We start from the raw sequence: 17,147 nt of genomic DNA on the forward strand, positions 1-17,147 counted from the left end.
CTGTCAAGTGTAGCTCAAATTCTAATGGTAGTTAAGTTACAAGATGATATAAAGGGAAGGGAAGAGAAATGGATTTTTTTTTAATCGTTTTCTAACATGATTGCATAAATTACTAATTTTTTAATTATGTTTTTTAGTTGTGGTTTTTATTTTACTTTTTATATTCACAGGATTCGGATGAAAAGTAAAATGAAATATAATAATGAAATAAGAAATGATTTAAAGTAAATGGCACGATTACAAAAGTTCTTTTTAAGTTTGAAATTTCATCCATGTGGATTTGTTGATACTGTTGTGTGTGCTCTCATTGCCTTGTGCTTATACGAAGGCCACATGACCAAGCAATGATCTCTTGATCGCAATAAAATCAGGGAGTCTCTTTCTTATGGGTGAAGATAAGCTTAATTAATCAATTTTCCAACCTAGCAAGTCTAACTACTTGAGTTTTTAGCAAAAAAAAAAAAAGTCTAACTACTTGAGTTGCACTCTATCTGGTTTATTTTGCTAGAAAATGATCCTCTCTAGTGAGCCCCAATGTCTACCTAACAGTTGACAACAATGGGCATCCATTGAAAGTTTTACCCAGTTGTCCAATGCACACGGGAGAAGATCCGGGTTAATAACATTAATGTAGGGATGACCACCACAATCATGGTAAGATTCAAGCAATGTTCTGTACGTATATGTGAAGATCCACCACCTATCTCTTTTTTTCATATATACTATTCACTTGTATAATGGTAGAAATTAGGACAAGTGTTAAATATTCACATGTACGTTGAAGTGAAGATATGTGCAACAGACCCAAACTCTAGAATGTGGGCTAGGGTTGGGATTTGGAAACTTGATATACTATTGACACAAAAGCCAGCTAAGGCTGAATGCTTGAATTTTGACCAGGAAATACAAGCAACGTAAACACATGACCTTGGACTTCGGAGTCATTAGACCAAAATGGTTTGATCCCCCTTGATACGTTAGGGTCTTCGTGCAATGGTCCACCAACTTCCAACAAATTGGACGGTGTAGATCGATAAGAAGGTGGGCCCACGTAGACTTCGTCTTGATGACGTGCTTCCATGTTCTTAGTATGTTCTTAGGAGATTCTCTTGAAGCTGATGTGGAAGTAGGAAGAAAAGCAGAAAAACGAGTGCGTGTGTGGCCACGACTCACGAAACACATTTTTTTCCGGGCAAACCCTGTGAAATCGTTGCCACGGCTGCTTGCCTGGCTCCAAAACGCTCCGCTTTTGCTCTCTGTGTTCTTCCTTCTCCTCCTCTTCATATACCTACAAAGCCGGGTTCCCTTTTCCCGGACGTTGCCTCTCCCTGCCACCACTCTTTGCCTCAATTCTCTCTCTCTCTCTCTCTCTCCAAGTCTAGGGTTTTCTTTCCCTTTCCGCTTTTCCTTCTCTTCCTCCATTGTTCCTGAATCAGGTACGTCTAATTCTTCTTTCTTCTTCTGTCCTTATCTGTTTCATTGAAGCTAAAATATTTTTTGTACGGTCGATTTCGTGATAGTAAACTAATATCTAGTAAAATTCTCGAGATATTCGTTTTTATTTTCTTCTTGTCTCATTATTGAGCTGTAATTCTCGTTAGAGAGGTTGTTCTTGCGGAATGTAGGGTCTGGTTGATGAATTCGGTATTATTTGTTGTGAATTTATGTGATTGATCGATTTTTTCATTGTCGATGCAGTGAGCTTTCCTTCCGGGTGTCTGAATTTGAGGAATTCACGACTCAGTTTGAGAGATTAGCTGATTTAGGATTTGAAGACTTGGTCACTGTCACGATTCAATGAATCTAGTGCCTTTATAGTGGTTTTTGTTCAATTCATTGTCGGATTTGAGAGGTTTGTGCTCTGTTTGAGTTAGGATGAGCGTGTTGGGGATTGATATCGGAAACGATAAGTGCGTTATTGCTGCAGCGAAGCAGCGGGGCATTGATGTTTTGCTGAATGAGGAATCGAATCGTGAAACACCGTCTGTTGTCTCATTTGGTGAGAAGCAACGGTTCTTGGGCTCCGCTGGCGCTGCTTCTGCAACCATGAATCCAAAATCCACAATCTCTCAGGTGAAGAGGTTGATTGGCTTGAACTTCAGGCAGCCTGATGTTCAGAATGAACTCCGTTTCTTCCCCTTCAAGACTTCAGAGGCTGCTGATGGTGGAATTTTGATCCATTTGCAATATATGGGAGAGACTCAGAAGTTCACTCCAGTACAAATCTTGGCAATGCTCTTCTCACATTTGAAACAGATGGCAGAGAAGAGTCTGGAAAATCCAGTCACGGATTGTGTTATTGGCATTCCTTCATACTTCACAGATTTGCAAAGACGTGGGTATTTGAATGCTGCAGCAATAGCTGGATTGAAAACATTGAGGTTGATGCATGACTGTACTGCCACTGCACTTGGTTACGGGATTTACAAAACGGATTTCTCCACTACAGGTCCTACTCATGTTGTGTTTATCGACATTGGTCATTGTGACACTCAAGTTTCTGTTGCAGCATTTGAGGCAGGCCATATGAAGATCGTTTCTCATGCTTTTGATAGAAACTTGGGAGGGAGGGACTTTGATGAGGTTTTGTTTAGTTATTTTGCATTGCAGTTCAAAGAGAAGTATAATATTGATGTGCGTTCAAATGTCAGGGCATCTATAAGGTTGAGAGCAGCATGTGAGAAATTGAAGAAGGTCCTAAGTGCAAATGCAGAGGCACCACTGAACATCGAGTGTTTGATGGATGAGAAAGATGTGAAGAGCTTTATTAAAAGGGAGGAGTTTGAGAAGCTGTCGTCAGGTTTATTGGAGAGGATTACAGTTCCTTGTAACAAGGCTTTAGCTGATGCTGGTTTGAATGTGGATAAGATCCATTCAGTAGAGCTCGTGGGGTCTGGGTCTCGAATACCGGCAATCACAAGATCATTAGCTTCTTTTTTCAGGAGGGAGCCTAGACGGTCATTGAATGCAAGTGAATGTGTGGCCCGTGGATGTGCTCTTCAGTGTGCAATGCTCAGCCCAATATTCCGGGTCAGAGAGTATGAGGTCGGTGTCTTGTCCTTTTAATTATTGACTCTTGCCCGTTTTTCCATGTAGTAAATGCAGTTAGTTTTCATGAACGTGTATGCTGTTGGGTTAAATTATTATTTATGGCTGATGCATTTATGGTTTGTCTTGTGGTTCAAATATCTGCATGGGTGTTCTTTTGAACATCCTGTAGTTTTGAGTAATTAACGTATCTGAGATGTCTCTTCAAGGGTAAACCCACTTGATGATTTCTAGCCGCAAATGGTTACCATTCGTAAAATATTGTTTGCCTTTTCTTTTTTTTGTTTGTTGATTTTCTGACCTTCTTCTAAAGGCATATTGTGCTGTTAATGCTTGCCCCTTGGGGGCTAATCTTTCTAATCTATGTGCTTGGTTTGCTCAGCTAGTCACGACATTTGACGTGGCATTCATGAATTTTTTTTCCCCTTTACCTCATCCTATGCTTTTGACCATCACTATATGATGCTGGATATTATTACACTTGCTAGGTGAATCTATCGAGTCTATACATATCTGGAGCTCTTTTAGATCTCTGGTGGTCACTTTGATCTAAGATTGTCTTTCTTGGGTGAATTGGTTGTATATGCTTCTTTCCCATTCCTATTTGTTCTGCTTAGTTTTCTGATACCAAATATGTTGTTGGGTTCATTCAATGCAAATTTTCCAGGATTACCTTTTTTAATTTTAGTGCTTGTTCCAGGTAGGTAATACCTTTCTCTGGGTGGTTGTCTTAATTGGTTCACAAATTATCAAGTTATGTGATTGTATGGAACTGATGGAATTGAAGATCAATCTGTTCCTCTTTTAGCATTCTGCAGGGTCTTTCATTCCTAGCATGGATGAGTGGGAGTGTAATGATAACATCCCATAATTTTTACTTTACATTTCAAGTCTTAAAATTCAATCTAATTGAACTCTTCGAAAAGAAATCTGTGCCCTAGATCTGAATTCTTTTGGGAAAAAGTTTCCCTTAAATTTTAATGTTTCTTCCATCTTTATGGCTCTTTTGCTTCTTAATTGTGGTCTTAAAATTTGAGCAAAACACTAGCTCGTGGTTAAATGAAGTTGTACTAATTGGGTTCATTTACTTGTTAGAGTTTTAATTCTGGTGCTTTTCTTTAATCCTAACCAAGCAGGAAATGGAGCTTGAAACTGGGTGCCTCCAATAGGGCAGTCCAGCACATTTCTACGTCTAAAAATGGAAAATGTTGAAACATTGCTTTGACAAACCTCTTAAACTTTGTTGGTATGATTCACCATTTTGTGTATACTTTATTGACATTGTATATGCGTACAGTTTTCCTTTAATATTTAATGCACTGCTAGGAGGGTGGGATGCATTACTATCTTACACTGTACACTGATGTAAGAAAGACCACTGCACCTGGAAAGGAAAGTGGTTTAGAGCTTTGTCCTCCAAACTTGAATCCCCTACATAAACTTAAAAGTGTGCCCAAATTGTTGCATGGCTAATTGCCTTGTTTTCTAAGTTCAGCAAGCTTCCTCTTTTCTTAGCTTTAAACACTATATTTTCTTGTGATAATTGAGGATTTGATAACTTTTTAGTGTCATAGATTAATCACCTAATGGGCTTATTTTAGTGGATGAGACTAAATTAGGGATTAACACTAAGTTGGAGCTGCGGAGATCAACCTTGGAAACAAGAAATTTTAAAATTAGTAGATCGAAGACAGAGTATATGATGTGTAGTTTTTTAGTCACTCTATGATGGATAATGAAATGGTGTAAATTGAAGAGAGAGAGAGAGAGAGAGAGAGAGAGAGAAGATGATATTTCATAGAAAATTATAGTGGGATAGATGAAGTGGAAGAGTGCTTCCGGAGTATTGTGTGACCGGCGCCCTTAAAGCTTAAGGGAAAATTCTATAGGACTGTTGTACAACCAGCCAACCAGCCATGATGTATGGAGCGGAATGTTGTGCAGTTAAGAAGTGTCATATTGAGAAGCTATGTGTAGCTGAGATGAGGATGCTAGGATGGATGAACGGTAAAACTATGAAGGTTAAAGTAAGAAATGAACAAATTAGAGCTGATTTGGGAGTTGCCTCAATCAATGAAAAGCTTCGTGAAAGTCGTTTGAGGTGCTATGACTATGTACAAAGGATGTTTGAGGAAGCCACAGTAAGGAAGAGTGACCTGATTCAGATCGAAGGAGTTAAAAGAGCTAAGGGCTGCCCTAAATGACTGTAGATGAAGTGGTGAGGAATGACATGCATAGTCTGGGTCTTGTCCCAAGTATGGCCCTGGATAGAGCCTATTGGAGGCTAGGATCCAAGTAACCGACCCCATGTGGCTGATATTCTCCTGACCTGTTGCAGTGTCCCTCTTTCCTCTTACTCTCGTCTACTTACTTTCATTTGTCTTATCTCATCTCTCATCTCTCGTCTCTCATCTCTCATCTTTTCATCTCTTCCTTCCTTCCGCCAATTGTGTTGTTGTTGTTATTGTGTTGTGGTGGTTACTTATTTAGTTATTATGATTTTTTTTAATGGATCTATGCCGCTGACCCCATTAAGTTGAGATAAGGCTGAGTTTGTTGTTGTATTATGATTCATTTTCCAACTGTGTTTTGTAGTTAGCAATAGGATTTGATTTCATAGTCAGATTAGAATTTTGTTTCAGCTTTTCTATATAAGTTTGTAAGAAGCATTGGCTCATAGACGTTATGATTAATGACGTTTGAAGTTTCTTCAAGAATGTGTGCTATTCAGTCATAGTGAAATGCCTTGGACGGTGAGATGCTGATTCTGTTTGGGGGGAAGCTATATCTATCAATTTTATTTTCCTTCTGTATTTTTTTTTCTTACAATTGCATTACTTTTTTATTTGAGTAAAATATCCTTTATCAATCTATAATTAGTCCTAATATTCTGCTCCTATTGATTCATTCTTACTATGTAATTTATTTCTATTGTAAATGTGGCTCTGAAAAGAGTTTAATGCTGATTAAGAGGGCCTGGAAGTTTGAATAAAAGTTTACTTTATTGCTGGAATTTCTCACTGGCGGATGCTCTGTTCTTTGAGTTCTTTCCTGTACCCTGCCATCAACAATTACGAGTAATCTGTCCATGAATTGTTAGTCAAATTTTGGGATTTATCCTTCTGGAAAACCTTTCTTCGACTAGGATTAATTGCTGATCTGATTCATGATCAAATTTAATTAAGTTTCTCCTGGTTCTGCCTATTTATTGTTTCAGACTTGAAGTTCTTTCAATTACTTTAAATCTACCATTAACTTTGCATATGATTTTGGGATTTGCATTAACCAACCAATAAGGGAGTCTGAACTTAATTTTAGACTAATCTGAATCTTGGATTTTGAGTAGTTAATTTTTTTTTTTTTTCTGAATTTGTTCTTCAGATTAGTTAAAATCTGATAATTAGGTCATTCCTATCTTGTGATGGACATCTGTAATAATTATTTGTCAAAATTTGACCTTTATTGGGGAAGGTTGACTTTTCTGTTTAGTTTTAAGTTTGGGCTTACTTGGGGCATTGCAAGGGATGTGTTTTGGGGAGGGGGTAGGTAGGATGAACCTTAGGTTCATGCCAATCCCCAAAATATGATGCAAGGTTAATGGCTGGATTTAAGGTAATTAAAGAATATTTATGTCTGAAATAAAGCAAGATAGAATTTAGGAGATTTATAATTAAATAAGTTCAGAAACCTGGTTGAAGGCCTCTTTTGATAAGGTCCTTTATATCCGAAAATCTCGTGGCTAGATTATGAGTAATTGCTGATTGCAGGTTATGGAAAAGAACATAAATTTAGAGTATCTACCAGTGAGAAATTCCGGCAATAAAGTAGACTTTAATTCAAACTATTAGGTCCTCTAGCATTAGACTCTTTTTACAGCCGCAGTTACAGCAGAAATAAATTTCAGAATAAGAATGGATCAGTGGGAGCAAAATATTAATAACAGTAGGATTGATGAAGGATATCTTAACTCAAATTAGAGAAGAAAATAAAATTACAGTACTGCCCATTGATGGGAGATGAAACTAGTGCCTTGGTTGCAATGTAAACAGAGTAAAAGAGAGAAAAAATTGCAGTGGCTTCCCACCTATGGATCAAGATGGGATTGTCCAATAAGGCTTCACATCCATGACTGAATCACATAACAACATTGAAGAAATTTCAAATTTTCATTAATCATCAAATCGTCCATGAGCTAACGGCTCATATGAGCTTTATATAGAAAGCTAAAACAAAATCTTAATTTGATTATGAAATCAAATTTTATTTGAACTATCAAATCAAATCCAATTGCTAATTACAGAACATAGTTGAAAAAAAAATTATAATTATAATAGGAAAACTTAAATAGCTAACTATAATCTATATGCCTATCTTCTATCCATATTTTAGGCCCATTAAAGTAGCCTATTAATTACAATGAAAACACATGGAATCAAAGGCCCAACACATACATAACCCAAATCAGAGCTTATTTCCTCTAGCCTTTTTTTTTTTTTTTTTTTAAATTATATTTTATCATGTTTGATTTCTATCTCACTTGAGTAACTGCAATAATTTAGTAAGTTGCAATTTATTAGTTATAGCAAATAACAATATTTTTTTTCCTAATAATAAGTTCAAAATTACGTTTTATAGTATGTCTCATTCTATCATTTTCTTAGAAAATACTCCTGTTCCTTCAAACTGTCAAGTTTTCTTTTTAAATTGTTTTAATATGTTAAGATTATTTCAAGAATTTAACGAATGAATTTTGGTTGCTTTCCCATTTTCCCCATTGTCACACTATTATAAACTCGCAACCCACATGTATGATGGGAATTGGGAAACTTGACAAAATAATCTGTAGAAACTGGTAAGTTGGAGCATTGGTGACCATTCCTTAAAATGTGTGATTTTGAAAATGGACAATCTTTAAAATAATAGAGAGATTATGAGTTTCTTTAGTTTTGGATTTTATTTTTTATTTTTTCATTTTATTTTTTATTTTTGTAAGTCTTGAAAGTGAAACTCTATTTGACTTGGAACTGCTTCTCTGGCAATGGGGTCTGTCCGTAGATGAGGGGAAACTAGTAAAAATAATGTGTAGAGAGTGGTAAGTTGTAGTATTCGTGACCATTCCTTAAAAATTGTGATTTTCAAAATGGACAATCTTTAACAAGATAGAGCGAGTATAAGTTTCTTTAGTTTTTGGCTTTTTCCTCTTCTCTCTCTCTCTCTCTCTCTCTCTCTCTTTCTTTAAAGTCTTGAAAGTTGAAACTGTATTGGACTTGGATTCATGGTTCAAGAACTCGAGCGATTCCAATGTTTCGCAGGTATAGCCAGAGGTCGGAACAAAACCTTTGGTGACTTTCGAAAATCCACTGTTTCGACCAGGTTTCGACTGGTTTCGAACATGTTTCGAAACATGGGAAATTTCGACCTTTTCTTGTGCATTTTTTCTCCCAAGTGTGGGAAACTTGGGGAAACAGTGTTCTGGCAATTATTTGAATCCTATAGTGTTAAAACCCCCTATTTGAATCCAATAAAAGTAGTTTAAAAATCAAATTCCTAAATGATAAAAAGTCAACCCCCCAGTCAAAGAACAAAAATTGGATTTTGGTTATAGGGGCGATTTTCAACTTTTAAATGCTGGGATTTTTTTCTCAATTATAAAAATTTTATAAATCCTATAATGTTAAAACATTGCTAAAAACCAAAAGTCTAGTAAAATAATCTTTTGTTTTGATATCTTTAAGATTATTTTCATTTAGACGATTTTAACAGCATTATACACTTTAAAATAAGTTTGACTGGAGCATAACTATGTCATTACAACTTAGATTTAAGTAATCTTAGACTTGTTGAAAAGCTGCTTTTATGTTATATCTAATAAAAAAAGTCTCATGTAAAAATAAAAATCATTTGATCAGTCAAACTTATTATAGAACAAGAACATTTCTCTAAATGTTGTTTCTTTATAACTTAATGTGACTTAATGTTGATTTTTTATGATTTGATGTGGTTAAATGTTAATTTTTAATGACTTGATGTGGCTTAATGTTGATTTCTTATGGTATAAGGTATATATAAGTTACTAAATAATGTTAGAAAAGATAACATGCGTGCCTTGAGGGTAGTGAGTCACTACTTGGATGGAACCGCTTAGACACTATTTGGAATTAAGTCACTACTTTCGAATGTTGAGTAATTGAGTCACTATTGTTGAGTGTTGATAGCTAACAATTGATGATGTAATATTTTTATTTATTTTCGATCATTTGGATTATGTATTATGTTTTGATGTAAATTGTAGACTATATATAGTCATTATGTAGTATAGTTTTAGAATTTAAGTCAACAATCGAACCTTTGATTCACCACATAAGTAAGATTTTGTGTTTTTTTAATGAAATGAATGATGTGAATGTGTTAGAAATGTTTAAAATATGATTTACATAAAAAATCAGGCAAAAAAAAAAACACTGTTTGGGGGTCGAAACCTAAGTTTCCACCATACTGGGAAAAATTCCCCGTATCCTTGAAATTTCCCAGGTTTCGACCAAAATTTCGGTCTCCCCAGGGGTTGAAACCTGGTCGAAACCCGATACCGTGAACCTTGCTTGGAACTGCTTTTGACTTTCTTGAACCTTGCTTGCAACTGTTTTTGACTTTCTTGAACCTTGCTTGGAACTGCTTTTGACTATGTGGTCTGTTTTGGTCATGGAGACATTATGATTAGTTGAGAGTCTACGTGATGCAGCAGCGCTCCGATGGATCGACCCAAACCTGCTTCAGAACCCGGACCAAGACTCAGATCCAATTTGGGTTCCAAGTTACTAATTTGGATTCAAGATTAATAGAATATTCTAGGATTTTATTTTATTTTGAGAATATTTGTTATCTTTTATTTTAGATTATTTTGGGCAGCTATTAGGTAAGTAGAATTCCAATTTTAGTTTTATTGTGTTTCTATTTTATTAGACTTTAATTTAGGAAGCAATTAGGATTCTCTATTTTAGTCTTAAGAGTTTTTATTTTGATTTAATATAAGTAAGGCATGTAACCCAAGGAATGAAGCTAGTTGATTAATAAAGAATTAAGTGATTGTGAAACCCCCCTGTGTGGCTGTCTTCTTCCCCCCCCCCCCAATCGTCTTCTTCTTCTTCCTCTCTTCCCTGCGACCTCTTTATCTCCCCTCTTCTGTTCTCTTTTTTCTTCCTTTCCTTTTCTTTATTCCTGATTTATTCTCTTTAACCTAACTGTTGCTCTGTTTTCTGGGCAGCACTGCAGCCCACAAAGTTGGATCAATCTCCCTTGATCCTTCTTCTTTCCTCTGATTTTTTTTGTGCACTCAAACCTGCTGTAGGGGCGACCAAAACCCTCTGATATGAGTCCTTAATATTGCACCATACATGGAAGACTTCGACCTGCAACTAAACTGTTCTAAGACTTCCGCCAGGCCTTGTTTTAGAATTTTCCAAGCTAATCTGAGGCTGCTGGTTTGAGGTATTGTGGGTTACTACTGCAAGGGCCAAGTCTTAAGAATTAATCCCTGAAATTGCACTTCGAGTGAAGCCCACATAGGTGAGATTGATCACCTGAAACCAGAATGGTTCTGCCGCCCTTGTTTCTGTCCAAAGGTTGAAGACAACCTAAATCGTGGGATTTATTTCAAGTTCTTTTATTCTGGTTTTCCCATTATACCCCTATAAAGCCCCTTTATGCCACTTTGTCCTTTAATTTCTTTTAGTTCCAAATCCAGGCTTGGACAATAATGTAAATCCCCATTTGTGTCATCTCTCCTAAATCGACCCATTCAAATATTGTGAACCGATCAGGTTCACGTATAAGAATGTTCTCGTACACTCCTGATCCGTGGATATAGAATCTATTAAATGAAGAGAGAGAAAATTAATTCTAAATCTCCGGACCAGAGTTGTTCTCGTACATTCTCGTGCGTGAACCTGATCTGCTATCCAAATATTTGGGGATTTCTGGCTGTTTACAAAAGTGCCACTAACCCTTGCTATTTCCAGTTAATTACAAGTTTGCCACTGGTTTGCTTAAACCCTTAAGTGGACCCACAGCCATCTTAGCTGGAATTCTTGGGGCCTACTGGCTCCGCATTACTATGGTATGTTTTTTCATCCAAACTTGTGTTGTAGTTACTGCTGAGATGATAGGTTTCTTTGCTGCAGTTGCCTGCTCTTACTGCTGCATTTTTGCTTTTCTTGCTCTTGAGCTGCCACTTTGTACATATTTATGGATCTTACGAGTTTTTCTACATCTTGAAGTTGCCCATTCATAGATCTTCAATTCTTTCGTTTCTTGGTTGAGCTAAAGAGGTTTCCTTATTGATGGCTTCAATATCTTGATGGTTCTTTCTGTGCTCTTGATTTCTTACAAGATGCATATCCAACTTTGACCTCGATTTCAAAAACCCAAGACATCACATCCTACAGAGCACACTCCCAACCCCAAGGAGATACCTTACTTTCCCAACTGATTACTCCCCCAGTCCCATAAAATTTTCGTTGTTGATCTCTTGATGTTCTGAATAATCCAAGATATCACATTCTAGTCCACCTAAGGAGAGAAAGTGAACACCATATTTCTTCCTATTGGCTACTCTCCCATGCCCTAAAAATGTTACTTTTTTCATTTCTTGATTTTTTTAATAAACTTCTTGGACAAGGTTTTGACCCTCAAACCCCACCCTTTTGCTTTCACTCCTTAACTATTTGAAAACGATCTCTAGGTCAATTCAACATAAATCCCTGAAAGGTGATTCAACTGAATCTTATTTAGACATAATCCTAATACCTTGACTCTATGCTATTTACCCTTTAAAACCCTACTTGCATTGCCTAGGGCCCATCCAGGATACCTCTAACCCTAAAATCCTACCCTTTTCTCTTGAATTTTTCTTGGTGAATTGTAGGATTGCCATGCTACTCACACACTAAGTAAAGACTATGGTCTCGTCACTCACAAAGTAAAGACTAGTGATGCATATAAGACACAGAAGTGGACTTATTTTAGTGGAAATAGGCCTTAGGTTGGCTTCTAAACATGTTGGCCTTTGGTCCAAGGGGGTTTTATTGTAATGGGCCACTTTAATGAGCCAAAAATATGGGTACGACTTAGGAGGAATGGATACGGAATTTACTTTAGTTTAGTTCGAATGTTTTATATTATTAAGTAATTGTTCTTTTCTGTAGATGTTTAAGGATTGAATCGAGTCTTGTTTTATATGATTAGAACTCCTATTCCTACATTGGATATAGTTTTTATCATGTGGAACACTTATCTAGTTAGCATAGTTGTCACGGCGTCAAATCGATCCAAGGCGGTGGAGGGGTGGCTAATCGATTTGGCGATGAATCGCCCGTTATGGCATTGCCATGGCGGTCAAATCGCCCATGTGTTATTTTTTATTTTTCCTATTTTCTAAAGTTATTTAGTATGCTACTTTTTTATTTTCCCTATTTTTTAAAGTTATTTAGCATGCTACAAGCCTAGAATATATACCCTATAACATATAAACCCAACATCAAGCAACAGTAGATATCAAAAATCAACATAGCCCTATCAAAATCACCCTGCATTTTACAAAAAATTGACTGCCTAGTGAATCAGGCGTGACCTGGTGTCCATGGCGGTGCCATAGCGACACCTATTAGCCAATGACGATCGCCATTTGTGAGTCACGTAAGTTGTAGCACTGCCACGAACTTCTTTTTCAGCTAGGATGCCAAATCGCCGCCTTGGCGACGCGTAGGCGACGCCATGATAACTATGCTAGTTAGTTAAGATTAGGGGTGTCAACCGGTCGGGCCGGTCCGGTTTCGGTTGGGCTTAATCGGGCTTGAAGACTTTTCAAGTACGCTTTCCTTTCCTATCATTTAACTAATCGGGCTTAGTTAGTGAGGGCATGGTACACTTTATATTCGGTCGGTTGGTCTCGGGCTATTAAAATCAAGCCTTAATCGGGTTTTAGTCGGGCCTTAACCGGACCACGGACATGTTTAATGTTAAACGGGCGTAACCGATTTTTAAATGGGCCTTCTTTAATATTATTGAGCAACGACGCCGTGACGGACGATGGGGTTTGGTTTCCTATTTTTCATTGTCTAAATCTGGTTGTGGCTATTCTTTTATTTGTTTTAAACTGGTTGGACATTTCATAATCCATGCTATGTACAGTAACATGGTTAATTTTGCAAAATAAAATTTTAAGGAAAGAGATGATTGGATGAAAATGCAATGAGAATGCTCTCATGTGGGATTGCCCATAACTACAAATGGATCTCAATAAATGTATTGATTGATCCAAGGAACCTACTCTCTTCCAAGTCACATATTTAAAAACATCACAAAAAATCCAAAGCATTGATCCAACATGCTCCTAAAGCTCTTTCTTAATGATTATTTAATTAAGAGCGGTTTGGGTATTTATAGGTGAACTTAGTGAAGCATTTTAGGCAGGAAATCAGGCTCTAACGGACGTATTCTGGGACCACCGGTCGACCGCCATCGGTAGCCGATAGATCGCCAAGAGTCATTGAGGCAAAATATAGCCGTTGGGGCACTTCCAGGAAGTCACCGGTCGATCGGGACTTTCTACCGGTCGACCGGCTATGGTCTCGGACAGCTCCGGTCGACCGGGGCTTCTAGCCGGTCGACCGCCAACGTGACATACTCTCGGTCGGGTAAAATAGGTATCTTACAACCGGGCCGGGCCGGGCCGGGCCAGGCCGGTGCAAAATAGACCGGTCTCGGTCGGGTATTAATTGGTCAGTTTCGGTCGGGTGCTCGACGGTTGAGCCCGACACGCTTAATAAATGGGCCGGGCCGGGCCGGGCTATAAACGGTCGGTTCCAGTCGGTTTCGTTGGGTCGGGCCACGAATTGACACCCCTAGTTAAGATAGAGTTCTAGTTATAAGTGACATATATTCCTATTATGGATAGAGTTTCTTTATTTCTTTCCTATTTCAAGTACGCTTTTAGATTTTATTTAAAGGTTGCAAGGCCATAGAATCTCACAGTTTTTTATCAATGAAAGAAAGCTTTGCTCAAATTTTGTGGTGAATCAGAATTTTGTTCTGGTGATTTGACAGGTGGGTTGGTAGTCATGCCAACCTAGGCCTTGGATGGTGAGTCCCAAGTTATATCCTATTTCCTTTCAATCTTCTATATCTTTCTAAGGTGATGAAATACAGTTATGGACTTATGATATCTCTACTAAGATTCTTCATTAACTGATGACCCAACCATTGGATGGGCTTGATATTCTGATATAATATGGCCCTAAATATTCTAAGCCTTTGACCAGCTTGGGTTTAGTTCTGATCTTTTGTTGTTCAGTTATTTAAATTCTCTTATTCTAGTCCTACAATTCTGTTATGAGATTCGTTGTTTGAGTGAAGTCTGTCAGATTTTAGAATCAGATCATCTGATTTTGCTGAAACTTTGGTATGTTCTCCTATATCAGAATAGAATTTCAATCATATATAACTCTTTAATTCTGTGGTAGAGTTTTCTTTGAATATTTTCTTTGAATCTGGTTCCTACATTCATGCGATTCTGGTAATTTCTGTTGGTTTCTATACCCTAATGTCTTAGAACCACATTATTTGGCATCAAAGTCATGGCCAGCAGCGAATTAAGGACCTTGGCAAGGTGTGACTTAAAAATTCCATCGATCAGTTGACTGAGATGGTCAGAGAAATGAATGAATATGCATCAGAAACATTATGGAAACCAACTAATGTAGTTATGGCCCTAAATCGGCAAAGAGGAGGCACATCAAAATTAATTCCCAAGTCATTGAATGAGCTCAATTTTGAACTACCATAGGCACCTGTCATCAAAGTTGAGCCTAAATTCGAGGTTCAAGTTCAAGAGGTTACAGAGGACTGCAGAAACAAGGAAAATGGAATGTTTGATGACTCCATAATGGAAAACCAACAATTAAAGGATTCTAATGTGGAGGCCTACCTTGAAGAGATCAAAACAGACAAGGCTGAAACAATAGTGGATGATGAGGTAGTGGTCAAGAATGATTGTCAAAATGATAAACCACACAAATCCGTGATGACTCAAAGACGTTGTTCTTACTATTGGAGAATCTATTGAGTTTGTGATTCCACCTTTCTATTTCAAGGTAAATTACTTGGATTGAGGACTTCATTCTTAATATCCTTGCACAACCAAAGTTTTGTGAGGGACTCGTTATGGTTGCTATTCAACTGTTGCTACCACCTTGCCAATACAAAGCTCGTGGAGAATTAATGCTACTAAAACACTGAAGTGGGTTTATTTTAGTGGCAATGAGCCTTGGGTTGGATTCTATACATGTTGGGCCTTTGGTCACTTTAATAGACCTAAAATATGGGTAGGAGGATGATACGATATTTACTTTCTTAGTTTAGTTTATGTGTTTTATTTTATTAAATAAAATTTTTTTTTTGGATGAATGAACAATTCATTACCAAGAGAGAAAGAATATATAAGGGAAAAAGGGGAGACTGGAGAGGCTTAAGCCAACAAGGAAGAGCCACACAGGGGGGAACAGAAGAAAAAACCAAAATAAACAAAACCCATAAGGAGCAAACAAACCATGCCACTAACCACTAAATATGGGAGACAACCATTGGGGGGGGGGAGATGAAAGTAGAAGAAAGATCCCAGGAGACAACAATGAGCCTGTTCCTTGGGGTGTCACGAATCGAGCGGTGGGTGAGGGATCTAACTTTGGAGAAAACATCAAAGTAGATGGCTTTCCAAATCCTTTCCAAGGAACGGGAGTTGGTAGTCCATCTACGAAGATTTCTTTACATCTAAAGGTGATTGATGGTGGCACAAAATGCAAGTTTCCCAACTGTGTCACAAATGGTGGAGCCAGAGAAGGTCATGTCTACCCATATCCATTCTCGGGGAAGGGGAAGAATGGTTCGGTATGAGGGCCAGCAATAAGAAAGGACCTTTTTCCATACAGAGGCGGATAAAGGGCAAGAGAAGAAAAGATGATTAACATCTTTGGTGCCATGCCCACACATACAACAGGATAGGGGTGTCAATTCTAAGCCCACACTGTAAGGCCTGACCGAGCTCGACATGTTTATGGCCTGACTTAGACCGGCCCGAAGCCCGACACGTTTATTAATCGGGATTTCACGGTGTAGGTAGCTAGCCCGTTGGGCGCCCGACCGAACCGACACATTTATATGCCTGACTTGAACCAACTCGTTGTAGCCTGACCTAGCCCGCCCCCCTTTAATACTACATAAAATTCATATTTTGCCACTACCAGTAAGTTATTAAGCTTTCTTACCTTTTGTTTTGTAGTAGGATTTGATTTAATTAAGTTTTATTTTGTAAGTTGTAATGATCATAATCTCATCTTTTTCTTAAAAAAAAAGAAGAACCATAATCTCAACCCACTTAAGAATAAAATTTTAGGATAGGCACGTTTAAAGCCCGTTTAGAGCCCATTTAGACTTAAATAGGTCCGTAGCCCGGTTAAAGCCCTGTTAAGGCCAGTTTAAGGAAGCCTGATTAAAGCACGACACTGACCGGCCCGATTATAATCCGTACCATGTCACCTAAAGCTTGGCCCGTTTATTTAAACAGGCTTTCACGGTGCAAGGCTTTCAAGTGGTCATGCCCGATTAGACCCGACCCGACCCGACCCGACCCGACCCGACCCGACCGGTTGACACCCCTACAACAGGAGGTGGGAGGTGGGGGAGCCCAACCCGAAGGGGAGAGGATGGAGGCAACAGTGGTTAATCGGGACGAGCCTATAGAGGAAATGATCCTAGGGGAGACAAGGGGGAGGAGAATGCCCGCGGGGTGCCAGGGATCAAGCTAGAGCAAGGTGTCGGAACCATTGCAAATGGTGTAAGAGATAGCAGGGAGGCCCCTAGTTAACAATTCGGCCGAACCGAATTTTTCCGAATTAAATAAAAAATTCTGACGAATCCGAATTAAAAATAAAATTTGGTAAAAAACGCGCCTTATACTAATTTGATTTTAAAACGCGAATAATTCGGGCTGAATCGAATTAAACCAAATTATTCGGTCCACTTAAACAGTATTTAAAAAAAAAAAAAAC

The 17,147-nt window shown here is 38.0% G+C and overlaps 1 protein-coding gene across 4 annotated transcripts in view; it reads left to right on the forward strand.

Annotated features, from left to right (window-relative positions):
* Positions 1 to 1,118: 1,118 nt before the first annotated feature.
* Positions 1,119 to 17,147, forward strand: part of LOC122091712 (heat shock 70 kDa protein 16) — a 38,741-nt gene continuing 22,712 nt past the window's right edge. For 3 of the 4 annotated variants that reach the window (XM_042661796.1, XM_042661797.1, XM_042661798.1), the window contains exons 1-2: positions 1,120 to 1,436; positions 1,699 to 3,045. In XM_042661796.1, the coding sequence (XP_042517730.1) occupies positions 1,876 to 3,045 (1,170 nt within the window). In that variant the 5' untranslated portion in view covers positions 1,120 to 1,436; positions 1,699 to 1,875. Of the gene's footprint in view, positions 1,437 to 1,698; positions 3,046 to 17,147 lie in introns of all 4 variants that reach the window. The other variant, XM_042661799.1, reaches the window with a different exon arrangement.

The sequence above is a fragment of the Macadamia integrifolia genome, chromosome 10 (genome assembly GCF_013358625.1).
Source record: "Macadamia integrifolia cultivar HAES 741 chromosome 10, SCU_Mint_v3, whole genome shotgun sequence".
Lineage (NCBI taxonomy): Eukaryota > Viridiplantae > Streptophyta > Magnoliopsida > Proteales > Proteaceae > Macadamia > Macadamia integrifolia.